Source organism: Hylaeus volcanicus, chromosome 1 (genome assembly GCF_026283585.1).
Source record: "Hylaeus volcanicus isolate JK05 chromosome 1, UHH_iyHylVolc1.0_haploid, whole genome shotgun sequence".
In the NCBI taxonomy this organism is placed as follows: domain Eukaryota; kingdom Metazoa; phylum Arthropoda; class Insecta; order Hymenoptera; family Colletidae; genus Hylaeus; species Hylaeus volcanicus.
Genome location: NC_071976.1, coordinates 1 through 16021, shown reverse-complemented (window position 1 = coordinate 16021; position 16021 = coordinate 1). Strand labels below are relative to the sequence as shown.

Genomic DNA, 16021 nt, shown 5'->3' with positions numbered 1-16021 from the left:
ACTCACTCACTCACTCACTCACTCACTCACTCACTCACTCACTCACTCACTCACTTACACACACACACACACACACACACACATACACTCTCTCTCCTTCCATCTTTCGAACCATCCGAACCCTGGCCGGATACCCGGCGCAGTCGCTACCACCTCCTACTTCCCCACCTTCACAACCATCAACCTAGCTCCGAAACACTCCCACTACTTTTCGCATTCCCTGCTCCAAGTTGTTTCCTCCCTTGCTTTTCGTTCGACTAGCTAGCTAGCTGGTTAGAAACTAGAGGCTAGAGGCTAGAGAGTCCACCTAACGTACGGACAGATAGATGGGATCGGACATACGTGCACGTATTGCTGGGTAACCAGTAACCAGTAATCAGTAACCAGTAACCAGTAACCAGTAACCAGTAGCGTACCTTGTGAAATTCTTGGTGATACTCGAGTTCGATGACTCGTTCACCGTTTTAACAATAGTTTGTCCGTTTACCTCAGATTTGAAATCGATTAAATCCAACTATTTCAATTTGGTCGACGAAATCTTTGCTGGATTGTGCCAACCTTGAAAGCTACTATATGCAAGTACTACAGAGACGCTGTAATATAACGTTCCTCCAACTTGATCAGCCATGTTGTGACGTCAACCCAACTCAAAGGACTTGACGCACGCGCAAACTTGAACCATCGTGACGTGAATGTGTTCATAAAACGTGATGACTGTCGCATCGCCTCTTCTTCTCTTTGCACCACACATTACGTAAATACCTACTATTTTTCACTGGCGCTCTTCCAAAGTGAGACTTGCTAGTAGTAATACCATTCGGACAAATCGATCGAAACGTGTTCCCATTTGTATCAACGTTTCTATTATTTCCAGTAACCAATCAAACATTCAAGTATAAACGATATCTACGGAACTAATCGATGTCACGAAAAGTAATCGGTCGATAACTTCATTACGAATTTTACGTTTAATAATAGCGAATAATATTCAACTTAGTCACTAGAAACGCTAATAGAAACGCAATCGCACAAAATCTCGTTTAAATCGATGATGGAATATTTTCCCATGTAGTTCGTTTTAATTCTTACCGTTCGTAGCGCTATAATCTTATTCCAGTATGAATCGATAACGTTGGATTTGACATCGAAATAATTGCCCGACCCACCAATGCGCCATTGTTTAACTAATAAATTATATATATTTTTAATTTCATAAAATTATCGTATCGTGTTTGGAGAGTAAAACTAATGAATGAATAATCATTTTTAACCGACTTCGAAAAGGAGGAAGTTACTCGATTCGACATGTATATGTTGTAAACGCAGGTTAATTACGCCATCTCATCTCCATTTAATTTCACCATCTAAGAAATAAAAAGACTTTTTCCAAGTATGCAAAGTTTTAACTTTAATCATTTTTTTTATATACTCCCATCTACAAGCGAATCTACCGGTAGAGATCTTCTTTTACCATATCGTTACAGTATCCATAGTCGGTGAAAATTTAAACCATTAATATATCACTAGTCGTTCATTTTATGGACTAAGTTTACTAGAAAATTATATTTCAATTAATTTATATTTAAACGTTGTAGCATCGATAACAATTTTTTTTACGCTACCAACAGTCTAAAATGATTTCGTACGAACAAGGATATCGATTTAATGTTCCGTTATGTAAGTAAATGATCGTATCAAACGGTGATTATATTAAGGTTATTAAAAACGATGTGGGTTCTACTTAAATCGTGAATAATAATCATTGGAATGATGTCACCAACGAGTTTGTTCTGTTTTGTCAATGCAGAAATATTATTGACGCATACATATACATATTTCCACATCCTTTTGAATACATGATTATACACCTAAAACGACACTAGAACATTTTTCTACATATGTTTACCATGGTTAATATTAATATTCTTCGTTATGTATATTCGTTATGTGTTTTGTTTTTCAATTGATGGCGAAATTTAGAATGCAATCGATAGCTACTATTTTATTTCAACTAACCAACCTCCTTATTTCAACAAGGAGGATGATTACGAGTTTTACGCTAGAAGCAAATGAAATGGACTCACGAAAATGTGAGCATAAGAAAAGAAAAATTACGTAGACGTTGTTCTAGAAAAAACAAACATTGAGAATTAAAAAATTTAAGTAAACAGTAAGTTGTTTGCATTCGATGATCTAAAGAAAATGCTCCATCAAAGAGTCAGATCTCGATTACTTTGAAATTGACGTGATCGACGAATCGAGCGCCTGACTCGGCGAACCAGTTCGCGCATGCGTGCGCATTAATTTCGATGCGTGGTGGGTGGTGCGCACACGCGAATGAAACGCCAAGTAGAGCGCGAGCCAGTATTCGAAAGGAACTCTGCGGTGTCACGTGTGCGGTGCGCGCGGTCTCCTTTCTATTTACCAATTGATCGATTCGACGCGCGAAAAATAATCGAAGGAAAAGAAAACGAAAACAAAAGGTGCATCATCGCAAATACTGGATTACCCTTTCTCGCGAGGTAAGTCTTCCAACTATTTCGATTGGATATTTTTCTTTAAATTCGATTCAAAATTACCACTGGTCTCACGGGCTGGTGAATAGCGAACAGCGAACAGCGAACAGCGAATACGGATCAGAGAATCGCGAAAATGCTTATCCAATCGAATGTTTCCTTCGAATAACGAACAAGTTTGTACTCGTTATTAGTTGAATAGAAATTATAAGTCGAGTGGCGGATGAAAATTATATTTCTCAGTGATTATACGTGGAAAATAAGTGTCGGTTTACGATAATATCATTTGCATATAGCAACGACAATTGCATTCCACTTGTCACCGTGGTGAATCATTCAATCTGGTAATATTTCATATTTCACTGGTACTATATCGGTCAGCGCAATATAAAATGCATCATTAACGCTTGATACGAGGACAGCATTCCGACTGTTTAAACGTAACTGGCTATTCTCTATCAACTTGTGCTACAACAAGAAATCCCTTAAACATTAATTGTAATATTGAAACAAATATTACGAAACATCGTATGAAATTTCAAGTATAATTTCTACTATTTATTTCTACGTACTACATAGTTTTCGAATTTGAAGTTTAATAAATACTAAATGGGCCATCGAATACGTATTATAACGGAATAGCAAACGTTTACTAATCGTAGTATAATATATCGAGCCTCCTACTTACGTACATTGAATTACTATAAATGTACTGGCCAACATACTAACAGTGGCTTGCTAGCAATTAATCTCGAGACATTAAACAACTCTACGGCTTCCTTGAGAGACTGCGGGAACAGTGACCGTCGTTATATCACGAAAGTATGTATGTATGTATGTATGTATGTCATTGGTCAACGTGTCTTACGTTATCCCTATAAAAGTTTCAGAACTCGCAACAACGACAATCTAAATTTGATTTGATCATTTTGACGCCACTAGGGGAAAAAACGCAAACACTCGAAATATGCAACGTTAGATATATGCCTCGCATTTATTTTAGAGTCGCGAGTCAGTGTGCATTTTCTTTGCGATACCGTGAGCTTGAATGTTATTTTCAACATTTTTCCCCTCAACTTTTATTACAATTTAGAAACCGAAAGGTTCACTGGGTAGAGTAAAGTAAAAAACTAATAAAAAGTAAAATCATTAGCGATGTCGTTTACAGTCTACGAGGAGAGTATAATAAAACTAAGATTATTAGTAAATTTATAGTAAATGGTTAATTATAGATATGAACGCGACACGCCATCGAATACCACACTTACTACACACGTTCTTTGTCGCGCACGTAACCCAGTAAGCAGATGATCGTTCTCGGTAGATGGGCGGAAGGTCAACATATCCCACTTTCCGTCTTCGTGGACGTTTTATCCATGTGTATGGTGTGTTTCAATTTCAAGGACCGTTCGAATTACGCTCTCGCGGTAGTGAAATTCTCGCGACATTTACCATATCGTATACATACTTGAGAAAAAAGCGTTATTATAAATGTTATCAATCTAATTTGTTAGCAAGTTGAAAAATTAATTAATAATCGAGAGTTTTTTGGCAACAAGTAAAGAAACAAATTTATGCGATTCTCGCAGCTCTTATCGATGCAGACTTTCGTAAAAGCTGTTAGGTTATATTTATTCGAGTTAAACAACGATCGGAACATCAGACGCAAACGAAAGAACAAGAAATAGAATGATGTCGAGGGCGTCAGTTGGCCGGACCATTGCCACCTACACGATGTCAAATGTTACTGGTAAATTTACGCGAACCGAGCTTTGCTTTGTTTAACATTTTCTAATGTACCGATTCATATCTATGTATGTATCTGGTCACGGCGATACATTAGAAGTAGACAAGTATAGAAAAGTATCATCACGTGCAAACTTGAAGTCGTCCTAAGAATTTTATTTATATTTTACGTCAATACTAATTGTTTATTCGCTCGGTGAACGGTATTTGAGTATAACCGAAGAATAAAATAGAAATACTCGATCTTTGGTTGTACTTGTAAAGAACGTGTTACGAATATACATATGTATATACATAGATACAGACAAAGCATGTTATGTAATTAACACATGTTACTAGTGTTCTCCTGTCAATGGTTGATTAGTTACCTTACAATCGCGTTACTCGTGTTACGCTGGTACTCGATCGTTTCATTGACGTGAGAGATTTCCGTTCTGGCCTGGCGATCGAGTCATTTATATTTATATACAATATAATGTACGTACATATACGCGCACGCACACGCGCGCGTATACATATACATATATACATATAGTAGAACCGACAAAGGCAACCATAGTTAAAAAGTGTGGAAAACAGGCAAGATCGATGGTAATGTTAATAATTATTGTAATTATTTCGAAAATGAGACGCGAATATCCGAATATTTGATTACACGTATTCATCTTAAACTAGGAGACGAATATGTAATAGGTTCGAAAATTTCAAAGTTTAGTAACGAATTGGTTCGAGTAAAAAATGTTTATCTGTGAATAGTAGATAGGAGAATAGAAATTGCAGAAAGTGTTTGTCTGGATATACGTTCGAACTGGAGTTTGCGGTGCTGCGATGATCATATATGTACGTAAGTGCGTGTCTCCTCCGCAGTCCGCAGACGGTTCTCGGAAGGCCTCCTTGGCCCCTTTGCCCCATTCGCATCGATGTCTCCGCCGTCGCCGTCGCCGTCGCCGTCGCCGTCGCCGTCGTTTGTCGGAATAACATTTTATCAGATGTTTTGGCATTTCCCGAGGAAATACTCTCCGCCCCAGGTTCTAATTTACTCGGAATATTCGGATGGAAGGTTTTCTCAATTTCTCAATTTCTCAAAGACTATAAAGATTATTTGTAAATATTTTTAGACGATTACCACAATCATGCCGACACACGTAAAACGTATGGAAAAAATGAAATGACTAACGACAGAATTCGAAAGAAATCTCTGTTTGCAAGTTTCTATCGAGAATCGTCGGGTATTACACGCGCCCACTTAATTCGAAATGCCACTGCTCTAGCCCACAACCCACAACTTACTTTAGAGGCAACGATAAACCGGCTTTAGGTATTCACCGCGAAAGTTCCTGCACCGCGCCTCTAGATCCAGTTCTCATTCTCCTCGAATCCGCCACATTTATAAACGTTCAGCTTCTATAAATAGGACCACTGTTACGTCCGATATCCGGACGGGTTGTAATATGTAACACAGGTATTCAAGTATGTATGTAAAAGTTCCGCAAGTCGTATTCCGTGTACGAAATACATACATGTCCGTCACCTCGAGATTCAATTTCATGATTCTTGAAACGAATCTATTTTTAAAATAATCAAAAATTTTACCAACGACGTTTAACCGATTTATTATAATAGCAAACGTTGTTACGCGTGAGGATTTTGTTGATCAATGATTTTCTAACAAGAAGATTTGACCTCTGATATTTTCGAATCGTTCGTCAGATCTCGTGAGGCAGGGAACGCTAAGAAGAGCGCAATGTCAGCAGCCGTGAGGGAGAGAACGACAACACACACCAGCAGAAAGATCGTGAGTCATGGCGGTCCTATATCTGGCCAGAGCCAGCCAGCAACCACGGCCAACAGCAGCCTCGAAAACAACTTGGGTAAATCTTTAAACGTGCCACCAGAGGTGTAACCCTATCCTTTGATTATTCTTTTTTTCGCTCAGGTTTTCCACTCACGGCCACTCGTGATTCCGAGACTCGCTAAAATCAAATCGAAATACGATACTTGATCTTTTCGCATTTTCTTTCGACTCGTCCGATTTCGTCCGATTCTCCTCGACAGGGTAGATATTTACGAAGGGGACATTGTTTAAAGGATTAACATGCATCACTTTTGAGGAGATTTTAAAATTATTCATAAATCTCTTAAATATTTATTTAAATACTTGAAATTCAGAATGCTGTGTTACGTACTCGTTATTGAAACCAATTGGTTTCATTTCATTCCACGTGGGTATATTCATTCTGTGGGTAATCAGATCACATTAAGAATTATTAGTCATTAGTAATCGTTAAGTGAATCGGTTATACATACACAATATTACGTTTGAGTGTTGCATAAGCATTCTTACGTACTACCAAATCGAATGACGTATAAATTATATTTAATACAGCACGTAGCAAGTGACATCGCCATTGTATGTTATATTAAAATATCCGATAATAGCGTGTATAATCTTTCGCAACATCGGTCATCATCAAATAGAGGTATAAAACGATGTAAAAGTATCTAGGATATTACAGTCTTTTTCTTTCTTTCTTTCTTTCTTTCTTTCTTTCTTTCTTTCTTTCTTTTTTTTATATATAAATGAACGAGAAAGTACAAAGTTCACTTGTTGCGAAATCTCTACGCATCTTCTATGTAGTAATATACGTACGTTTACGAAAGCCAAAAGGCGTATCAAATTAAATAAAGCAATTCGCATAATCTAATCTTTACGGTGATATACGAAATTTCGGTGGAATATTAACCATGTTAATATTTTCCGTTCGGAAGTTTCATTTTAAAATTTCTATGAAATTTTCGAAATACCTACGTTCCATTTTATTCGTCGAGTGTCGAGTGTCGAGTGTCGAGTGTCGAGTTTCGGGTAAGGTAACCTACGCCTAGTCGATTTCTTAGTTCGTACGTTGGCTGGCTCTCAATTACACGCGTTGGTCGGTGTTTTATGACTTGACCTGCGCTGCACGCCAGGTCTCGATGGCGCGCTTTTAAGCGCGTTAAAAGTCCAGAAAATAATCCGTGATCAGTGGCAACGATATTTACTCTCACTCGTTGCTCGAATTCATTTTATCGTAATATTTAATACTCTAACACTATTTTTAGGTTGTTTTCTATAAATGAATAAAAACGCAGAACGAATTTAGGTTTATCACTAGCTCTTATCTATCAAATATGTAGCTTTCATAATTATGCATACACATATACATTGTATATTTCATTTCATATGTCTCGATGATTTTAGATGCTCTTCTCGAGGACTTGCAAACAAGCGTCTCGAGAAGTACCACGCCTAATCGAGGAGGCAGACCGTTGTCGCCCCAAGTAGAGTATCGCGTGGCTGCGAATCCAACCAAGGTGGTGTCCGAAGTCAGGTGAGTGCCAACCATACGTTTGAAAGATAACAAACGAGTTGTTTACGAGTAAATATTTCACCAACGGAGAGGATAATGTTTCTATCGAACAAACCAAAATTTTGACTCAAGATCTATTTCACCGTCGCGAACGATGACGACCTCGATGGAGAAGTACGTGAGCACTGGACCGAGTGGCGCAGCAAGTGGTATACCCGGTTTAGAATTCATCGATTCGGAACTACAAAATGTGAGTCTTTCGTCTTAATCTACATTTGCTCGATCCGATTTGTTGCCGTTTGCGTAATTTTTAGGATACAGATGGCATCGCTTTTATTATAACAAAATTATAAAATACAGTTTGAAATAAAGAAAAGAAAAATAATAATAATAACAACAACAGAGATTCGAAAAGGATCGCAGGAAATAAAAAAAGAAATGTACATATTTATGAACACGTATGTATATTTTGTGTAAAATGGTTGTATAAATTCAGCACGCTTCGTTGCGCATCGAACGCATACCTATCGCATACACAAGTCTCGCTCGAATACGAATTGTAATGTATTCGATGATATTCATTCATTCTACAGATTCACTATTTATAGCATATTCTTGTTAATGTATTCGTGTGCACTGGCACGAACGTAGTTACGAATTATAACGGCGAGGCAACAGGTTATCATTAATATTCAGCAAAATATTTAATAAAGAGATTTTTCTATTTCAGGTACAACCCGGTCAAAGTAAAACGATCGCTTATAAGCAGGTGTCGTATCAGTACAACAAAAACCTCGATGGAAAGCCTGGTGGCGGTAAGTTTGCTGAAATGTTCCATTCTTTTTAATGGAATTTATTATGCTCTCACCGTGGGGGGATTTGTCGAATGTGAGAGGACTAACGTCAAACGTAAAACTACCAATAAAGTCGCACTCTCTCGCGAGACTAGTTTTTGGTAAAAAATGTTCCGACCGTGGCGGAACACGCCTAATATGCTACTAGAAACCCTGAGGCGTGTTTGCGAGGAATCGCGCACAAGCGTTGGCGCGTTTTGAACGATCATGGATGGTAGGGGAGCTGGTCACTCGTGTCGCTCCTTTTAAGGCGTGGAACGGCCTTGCAGATATACACTGTTAATTAACAATGAAAACGCGTTGAGATTTCCGCGATGGGGGCCTCCTTCTGTCTATGTATGTGGATATGGATGCGAGGTAGACACCGCCATCGTGGTGTGTGTTGTTCGCGCGGTAACGCACACTACAGGTCCGTAACCATATTAGGTCTGCGTACAACAGCCTGGTTATGACCCGATTTCTCCGTCTTTCTACCGCACTTGGAAAGAGAAAATAAAAAAGACGAAACACATGAATCGTAGTAGGGGGAAGGACAAAATACGCGCGACATTGAGGTACAAGAAGAATGGTCATTGTGATCGAGTCAACAGGTGACGGCCATCCGGCAGAAATCTCTATGGGAACGTACAATTTATCCATCGCTCTCTATCTGTTACAATTTCAAAACGAATTACAAAACTAATAATTAAATCTATCTTTGTTGGAGCGACAAATATTGTTTCACCAACATTTCATAAGAATCTGACAAGCGATCTAATAGAAAAATCGAATTTCCGAATGTTAATTATATAACTTTTAAACGATCATCGTTTCAAAATCTATTATACCGTGGTTGGAAACTATGACACGATGTTTTCCAAAATGAATTTTACGTGATTTCCTTTTTTTTTGTTTTACAGATACCTGGATAGCACCGGACAATACGGTGTCTAGCTCGGCCTTGATGTAAGTGCAATTCTCTTTCATAGAACACTCGAAAATATCACAACTGTGTGAATGGTTGCCAAGAAAATGATACAGTACATACATACGTACATACATTGATACCAGCTAATAAAATAGAGACTAATACTTGGAAATTGTATCCTTGTACGTATGTAATTATGTATACATATATATGTATATATTTTGCAGCGATAACATACGAGAAAGAACTTACGAAGAAAATACAATTCAACGGGGTTTAGAACCTGCTAGCAAAACATTCAATAGAGAACTAGTGAGTGCTTTTTAAATATTCGTGTCGGTGTGCGATATAACAATTACAAGACTCTATTCATAGACATATTTTAGGTATACAGCGACGGTTCTGCGCCTCGTTCAAAACAGACTTCACCTTTACCTGGTCTGCAACAGCGAGACGTAAAATATATTCATGAATCTTCGAGTACGTATATTTAACGATGTATTTATTAAAGCATAACGAATAACAAATAACAAATATCAATGTAAACTATTTATATAAAAAGAATTGACACATTTTCGTAAGAAGAATTAATCACATGATTGGGGGGGGGGGGGCTCCTTAAACGTTAAAGGTTACCAGGCAGAATCGACACCGAGTACGGTAACTACCGTCCACGCGAATACCGGCCAAGAATACGGAAATGTGGAATATATACCAGTTCCATCGCCAACGCCATCGATACCCATCAATCTGGCACCTGGACCAAACACAAAAGTCACGACCACCATAAAAACGTACACCTACGAATTACCAGGAGCACCCGAGACATATTTACCAGGTGGCGGTGTGCCAGGAACTGTGGTACTTCCAGGTGACCAAAGAATTACGTATACATTACCGAAAGCCGGTAGCACTGCCACCGATAAGACGGTCACCTATCAAACTGCGACTGAAAACGTTCCACCTAAAACACCGACTAGGTATGGCAGTCCACCCCTTGTAACGGACATTACCAAAAAGTCTGCAACGTTGCACCAAGAATCAAAATTCTTCCGCGAAGAACACTACGGAGGTCAACCAGGACAACCAACTACAGTTGCCTATCATCCCGGTTCACCAGTCCAGACTACAGTCACGCGAAATGAAAAGTACTATCAAGTCGAAGGTGGTGGTGGCGGCGGCAGTTACCCTAATGGCCACGGTCCTGGTGATCGACCAGATTATCCTGGAACCACGGTCATGTATCAAAACGAGCCACCACTCACCACTGTAAACGAAACTCATACCACTATAAATCGAATCGAGGAACATTACCCTAGTCGTCCACCGTCCAGTGGACGATATCCGACACCTGATAAACCAGCAACACCGGTTAACTATTATACCGTACCGCCACAGATCACTCCGCCGCAACCTTCCACGACTATATATAAATTTTCCAACACGACTACGACTGTACCGCCTAGCAAGAATGCCGAAGACCACGAAGTCTTGTTACCTAAACCGTTCCCAGTCGGGAGCGTTCAAGTCTGTCCCTCTAAGCCTGCTACAGTTGAGCAAACTCCACCTAAAAAGTTGGAAGATCTAATGGCATCGTTCTCTGATTCTGAGGTAAATGAAAAACTCAAGAAAAAAAAAAAAAAAAATAAAAAAATAAATAAATAAATAAATAAATAAAAGAAAAATAGTTGCATCTACATTACGTTACTTTCTAGCGCGAAGTGCTGCATAACATTGAAAAAAGGGAAAAAGTACAACAAAAAGAATCTTCAACCGTTAAAAAAGAAGTCGACTTTGTGCCGCATACGCCGCCCAAAGTAAAAAGTAAAAATGTTGCCGGACCTCCAGTTTACTATCCTCCTGGATCAGCGGAATTCACTAAAAAGGAAGAATCTAGCGCGGCAATGTCGCAATCCGGTGTAAGTAGATTTCGCATATCATTAAGAATACGCAATCGATCATTTCTTTTTCTTTTTAATACATAGTATATATTATTTTGTTTCATTTATAGGGCGGATGGGAAAAGGCTAGTGCAAAATACGAATACGAAGCATCCAGTAAAAGCAAATCGAAATCCAAAAGCGGTGCTGCTGTAGTTCCCGTTTGTTTGCCTCTTTGTTGTGCTTTGCCGTGTGTAATTATGTAACGCATTATCAGATTAATATTTCCGTACCGATCAGCGATATTAACACGTTAGACTAATTGATACTTTAAACGAAAATGTGTCTGAATTTACCAGTCTTCCGTCATTTACGTAAGCTATACGGCATAAATGACATTTTTCTTTTTGTTTGTTTCAACACAACGAACAATTTAAGATGTACAGTAGCAAGTGAAAGTAATAGTCAACTTGGTTCTCTATTAAGAATTGGTACAATTATAATTTCGCGAAAAAAAATAATAACAAGAACCGATAAGTAGAAACATCGTAAATATAAATTACATTATAATAGAGAATATAAATGCATTACGCTTTACCATTTCTCAATAGTTGATAAACTACGACAATACACGGTCGCTTCAGTTCTTTCATTCTTGCCTTTGTGAGTTTTCATTTTCTTTGTAATTGTTACAAGTTATAACGTATGGTGTAAAAATGTGTGTGTGTGTGTGTGTTTTTTTTTTTCATACGTAACACTGAGAGTATGTTGATGCGTATAACGTGGAACTGAAAAACGGTAGGGGGATACGATTCACGATTAACCGATATTAGACTACTCATTCTATGTAAAATCGACGATACCCTTCTCGCATTTCTTTTTCTTTCGGAGTACAAAGTCATCGATTCCACGATATTATGAAAGTAAATTTCATCGAATATTTTATTATATTTTCATTTTTTTATGTTTACTATAAATTAAAAAAATTATTTATTCTTCTTTTGATTCTTTCAAAAATATTCTTAATGCTTGTCATATGTCTTGCGATATTTATATTTAATTATATATGCAAATAAGCGCTGATATATATATATATATATATATATATATTGTTTTAAATTGACGTACTTTGTTTGATCGCTTTATTATAAAATTTATAATTACATCCAAAACTTGTTTTCTAAACTATAGGGAAACAAATTATAGAGAGGAATGGGATAGGACAATTTAACATAAATAATATATAAATATACATACATCCTTTTGTATCGTTATATTATTAAAACAATATTATTGTATGTACAATATATTATCAAGCATATAAAATTTGTACTTGTAGTCCAATTGGACTGCTAACTTCCTCTTATACAATAACTAGGTATCTATGTACCACATACCAACAGTTGTTTATATATTTAAACAAAATTCAAATTATATTCGAAATATAATTTAATTTGTTACATACGTAACGAATGGATATGAAACGTCCATATATCGTGCTTGAAACGTGTAATACAATAATAATATTAGTAATTACTCTCGGTAGTTTAGAGCAACGTTGGTGAAAATAATTTAATTAAATGTCATAGCCACAAACTTAACTGTTTTTAACGAAACGTAACTAAAAATTTCTTTGTTATTTTAAGATAATACTGTGAATTATGGTGCTATAATAATTCTAGGAAACACAAACATGTAAATATAGTGCACACTCGTTGCAATACATCTAAGTGTGTTATAAAATACATGAATACAAATACTATCTTTATATACATATATGTAAAAAAATAGTACCAGGCCGATATATATAAGAAGCGTGTTAAACAAGTAATAACAGCAGCTTGTACTTTCAACGATAGCATCCAAATCCCCTATAAATCCAATCGCTCTTTATTTTCCTCCAACATCCGTGACACTTTATAAATAGTCTTATCAAAAGTAGCGAATTTTGTCAGAGAACATTTGAAGGCATACCATCTCTAGTAAAAATATACAGCATACACAGTAGCCACACAGAATATAGTGTCCTGAAAAAGTTGTACCCATTGTATGTATCCAATGCTATATATGGATAAAGATAAAACCATAAGTGCCTAAGTCTCGTTGTTTTTTCTCTTAATACGGATAGGGTAAGAATATAACGTAGGCATAAGTTGCGTGTACAAATGAAAATATTGAAATTAATTGTAATTCTTACATTCACAAAACTATCATAAGCATAACTATCAGCTTCCGCATCCCAAATACATCTTGTACCCATTTTTACCCCTGCTCCATGTTGTTCACCCAAAACAACATTTACAATATATTTGTAACGTTTGAAGTTTAAATCTAAAATTATAAAAAAACCATTTTACTCCGGGAATCATAAAACAACAGGTATTGTCAAAGGAAGAAACTTGACCTTTAACTTTCTCTCTAATTATATCTGCTATATCTTTAGTCCATTGAACAGCTTCTCCCGAATCATAAGTTTTTGCAGAAAGCTGATCGAATAATACATTATGTATTACCTCTTTTGCGTTTAAAGGTTTAAACCTAAATTAACAGGTTATTATCGCTCTTGTATCGGAATTGTAATTCCAAACAAAAATAAAATTACAGACACAATTTAATCGCGTAAAATCTGTAAGTAATTAAAGTACTTGTCGTGTAGTTGAGGTCGTATTTGGTAAACCGGTTGTTGCGAAGTTGTAGTCTCTATGTCTTCGATAACCTCTAAATTCACCTGCATTTTCTCTTCTTTTTCGATTTTTTCTGTCGACACTTTATTCTCTGGTTCAATGGAATCTTTCATTTGGACGTTTTCCTCCATTTGCATTGGTGTATATTTGTTTCTTTGACTTTTTTTTCACTATTATATTAAAGATTCTACGGCACCAGACTTTGGCTGTATATCTATATGTATATATGTAATAACTTTACATGTGGTCCGACCAGCGCGCAGGAAAGAACGTGCGTTATTTCTTTTGCCAAGATTATAGTAAGCATTCATTTATTCATAAACATACGTTTGAAATTGTAGTCCTATCTAACATAACTAATATTTCGTAGGGAGAATAAGAAGACGAGCGAATCATAGAGCATATATATATAAATAAAGTTATAGCGTATAACTTTGTAAATGTGCCTTTGGTTGGTGCGATGATTATATGATTATTACTTCTTTTAAATATATATTACGTATCGTAATATATGTATTCAATATATTGCGATATGTGTAATATGTATCCTATATATATATATATCCATATATATGTAAATATTTCAACATTGTCAGGTACATTTTATCATTAAACCGAGACCAGAGCCACTTATCGGAAACCCTTTACTTACTTGACATTCTTTCCACAGAACTATGACTATTCATAGTTAAGGAATAGTTGACCTGCTTTCTCTAGAAATCTCCATTTCCATAAGCACACATTACGCTACGGTTACGGTACGGTTACGGTACGGTTACGGTGTTACGGTTGCTATTGCTATTGCTACTGGTACTGGAACTGGTTACGGTACGGTTACGGTACGGTTACGGTACGGTTACGGTACGGTTGCGGTACGGTTACGGTACGGTTGCGGTACGGTTATGGTACGGTGTTACGGTGTTACCGTTACTGTTAGAATGTTACTGTTACTGTTACGATGTTACTGTTACTGTTACTGTTACGGTGTTACGATGTTACTGTTACTGTTACTGCTACGATGTTACTGTCACGATGTTACTGTTACGTTGTTACTGTTACTGTTACGATGTTACTGTTACGATGTTACGATGTTACCGTTACTGTTAGAATGTTACTGTTGCTGTTACGATGTTACGATGTTACGATGTTACTGTTACTGTTACTGAATAGGCTTAATACTTGTTCTTCCTTCTTAAGGCACTTAATCGACTTGAATTCAATATTGTGAGGTTTTAATCAATCAAACATCTCTGTTTCCATTTAAATGCGATCTTTCCAGATAGATTATCAACTACGTATAAGGTGCCCCAAAAATACATAATAACACTGTTAACGCATACAACAATATGTAAATATTTCAACATTTTATTTATTATTTATTTATTTTCAACATTTCCAGACCTAACCCAGACCTAACCCGGACCTAACCCAGACCTAACCCAGCGATAACCCTCGCAGAGATAACTTTCGCAGAGATAACCCTCGCAGACCTAACCCTCGCAGAGATAACCCTCGCGGAGATAACCCTCGCAGACCTAACCCTCGCCGAGATAACCCTCGCAGAGATAACCCTCGCAGACCTAACCCTCGCAGAGATAGACCTCGCAGAGATAACCCGCGCAGAGGTAGCCCTCGCAAAGATAACTCTTGCAGAGATAACCTTCGCAGAGATAACCCTCGCAGGCCTAACCCTCGCAGAGATAACCCTCGCGGAGATAACCCTCGCAGACCTAACCCTCGCCGAGATAACCCTCGCAGAGATAACCCTCGCAGATCTATCCCACGTAGAGATAACCCTCGCAGACCTAACCCTCGCAGAGATAACCCGCTAATGAATGTTATCGTTACTGTTAGAATGTTACTGTTACTGTTACGATGTTACCGTTACTGTTAGAATGTTACTGTTACTGTTACGATGTTACGATGTTACGATGTTACTGTTACTGTTATGATGTTACTGTTTCGATGTTACGATGTTACGGTGTTACCGTTACTGTTGGAATGTTACTGTTACTGTTATGATGTTACTGTTACTGTTACGATGTTACTGTTACTGTTACGATGTTACTGTTACTGTTACTGTTACG

At 37.3% G+C, this 16021-nt stretch overlaps 2 protein-coding genes across 5 annotated transcripts; one reads left to right on the top strand and one right to left on the bottom strand.

Moving 5' to 3' along the window:
• Nucleotides 1–2347: 2347 nt before the first annotated feature.
• LOC128874241 (proteoglycan 4) lies at nucleotides 2348–13347 on the top strand. Of its 2 annotated transcripts, XM_054118770.1 has the most exons (11): nucleotides 2348–2522; nucleotides 5973–6133; nucleotides 7501–7630; nucleotides 7742–7859; nucleotides 8340–8424; nucleotides 9363–9408; nucleotides 9598–9682; nucleotides 9757–9850; nucleotides 10002–10981; nucleotides 11086–11289; nucleotides 11382–13347. In XM_054118770.1, exons 2-11 carry the CDS (start codon nucleotides 6007–6009, stop codon nucleotides 11514–11516), a joined length of 2004 nt encoding a protein of 667 aa, XP_053974745.1. In that variant the 5' UTR covers nucleotides 2348–2522; nucleotides 5973–6006; the 3' UTR covers nucleotides 11517–13347. The 2 variants fall into 2 exon arrangements, with proteins under 2 accessions (XP_053974745.1, XP_053974755.1); XM_054118780.1 differs by lacking the exon at nucleotides 5973–6133.
• Nucleotides 12493–14350, bottom strand: LOC128874250 (dynein light chain Tctex-type protein 2B-like). 3 transcript variants are annotated; one of them, XM_054118810.1, is made up of 4 exons: nucleotides 13979–14350; nucleotides 13655–13736; nucleotides 13448–13581; nucleotides 12493–13311 (listed from the first exon to the last, which is right to left on the bottom strand). In XM_054118810.1, the coding sequence occupies exons 1-4, from the start codon at nucleotides 14069–14071 to the stop codon at nucleotides 13183–13185; spliced, it is 438 nt and encodes a 145-aa protein (XP_053974785.1). In that variant the 5' UTR covers nucleotides 14072–14350; the 3' UTR covers nucleotides 12493–13182. The 3 variants fall into 3 exon arrangements, with proteins under 3 accessions (XP_053974785.1, XP_053974776.1, XP_053974767.1); XM_054118801.1 differs by having other exon boundaries at nucleotides 12493–13277; nucleotides 13655–13788; nucleotides 13896–14330; XM_054118792.1 differs by having other exon boundaries at nucleotides 13655–13788; nucleotides 13896–14321.
• Between the last annotated feature and the right edge of the window lie 1671 nt (nucleotides 14351–16021).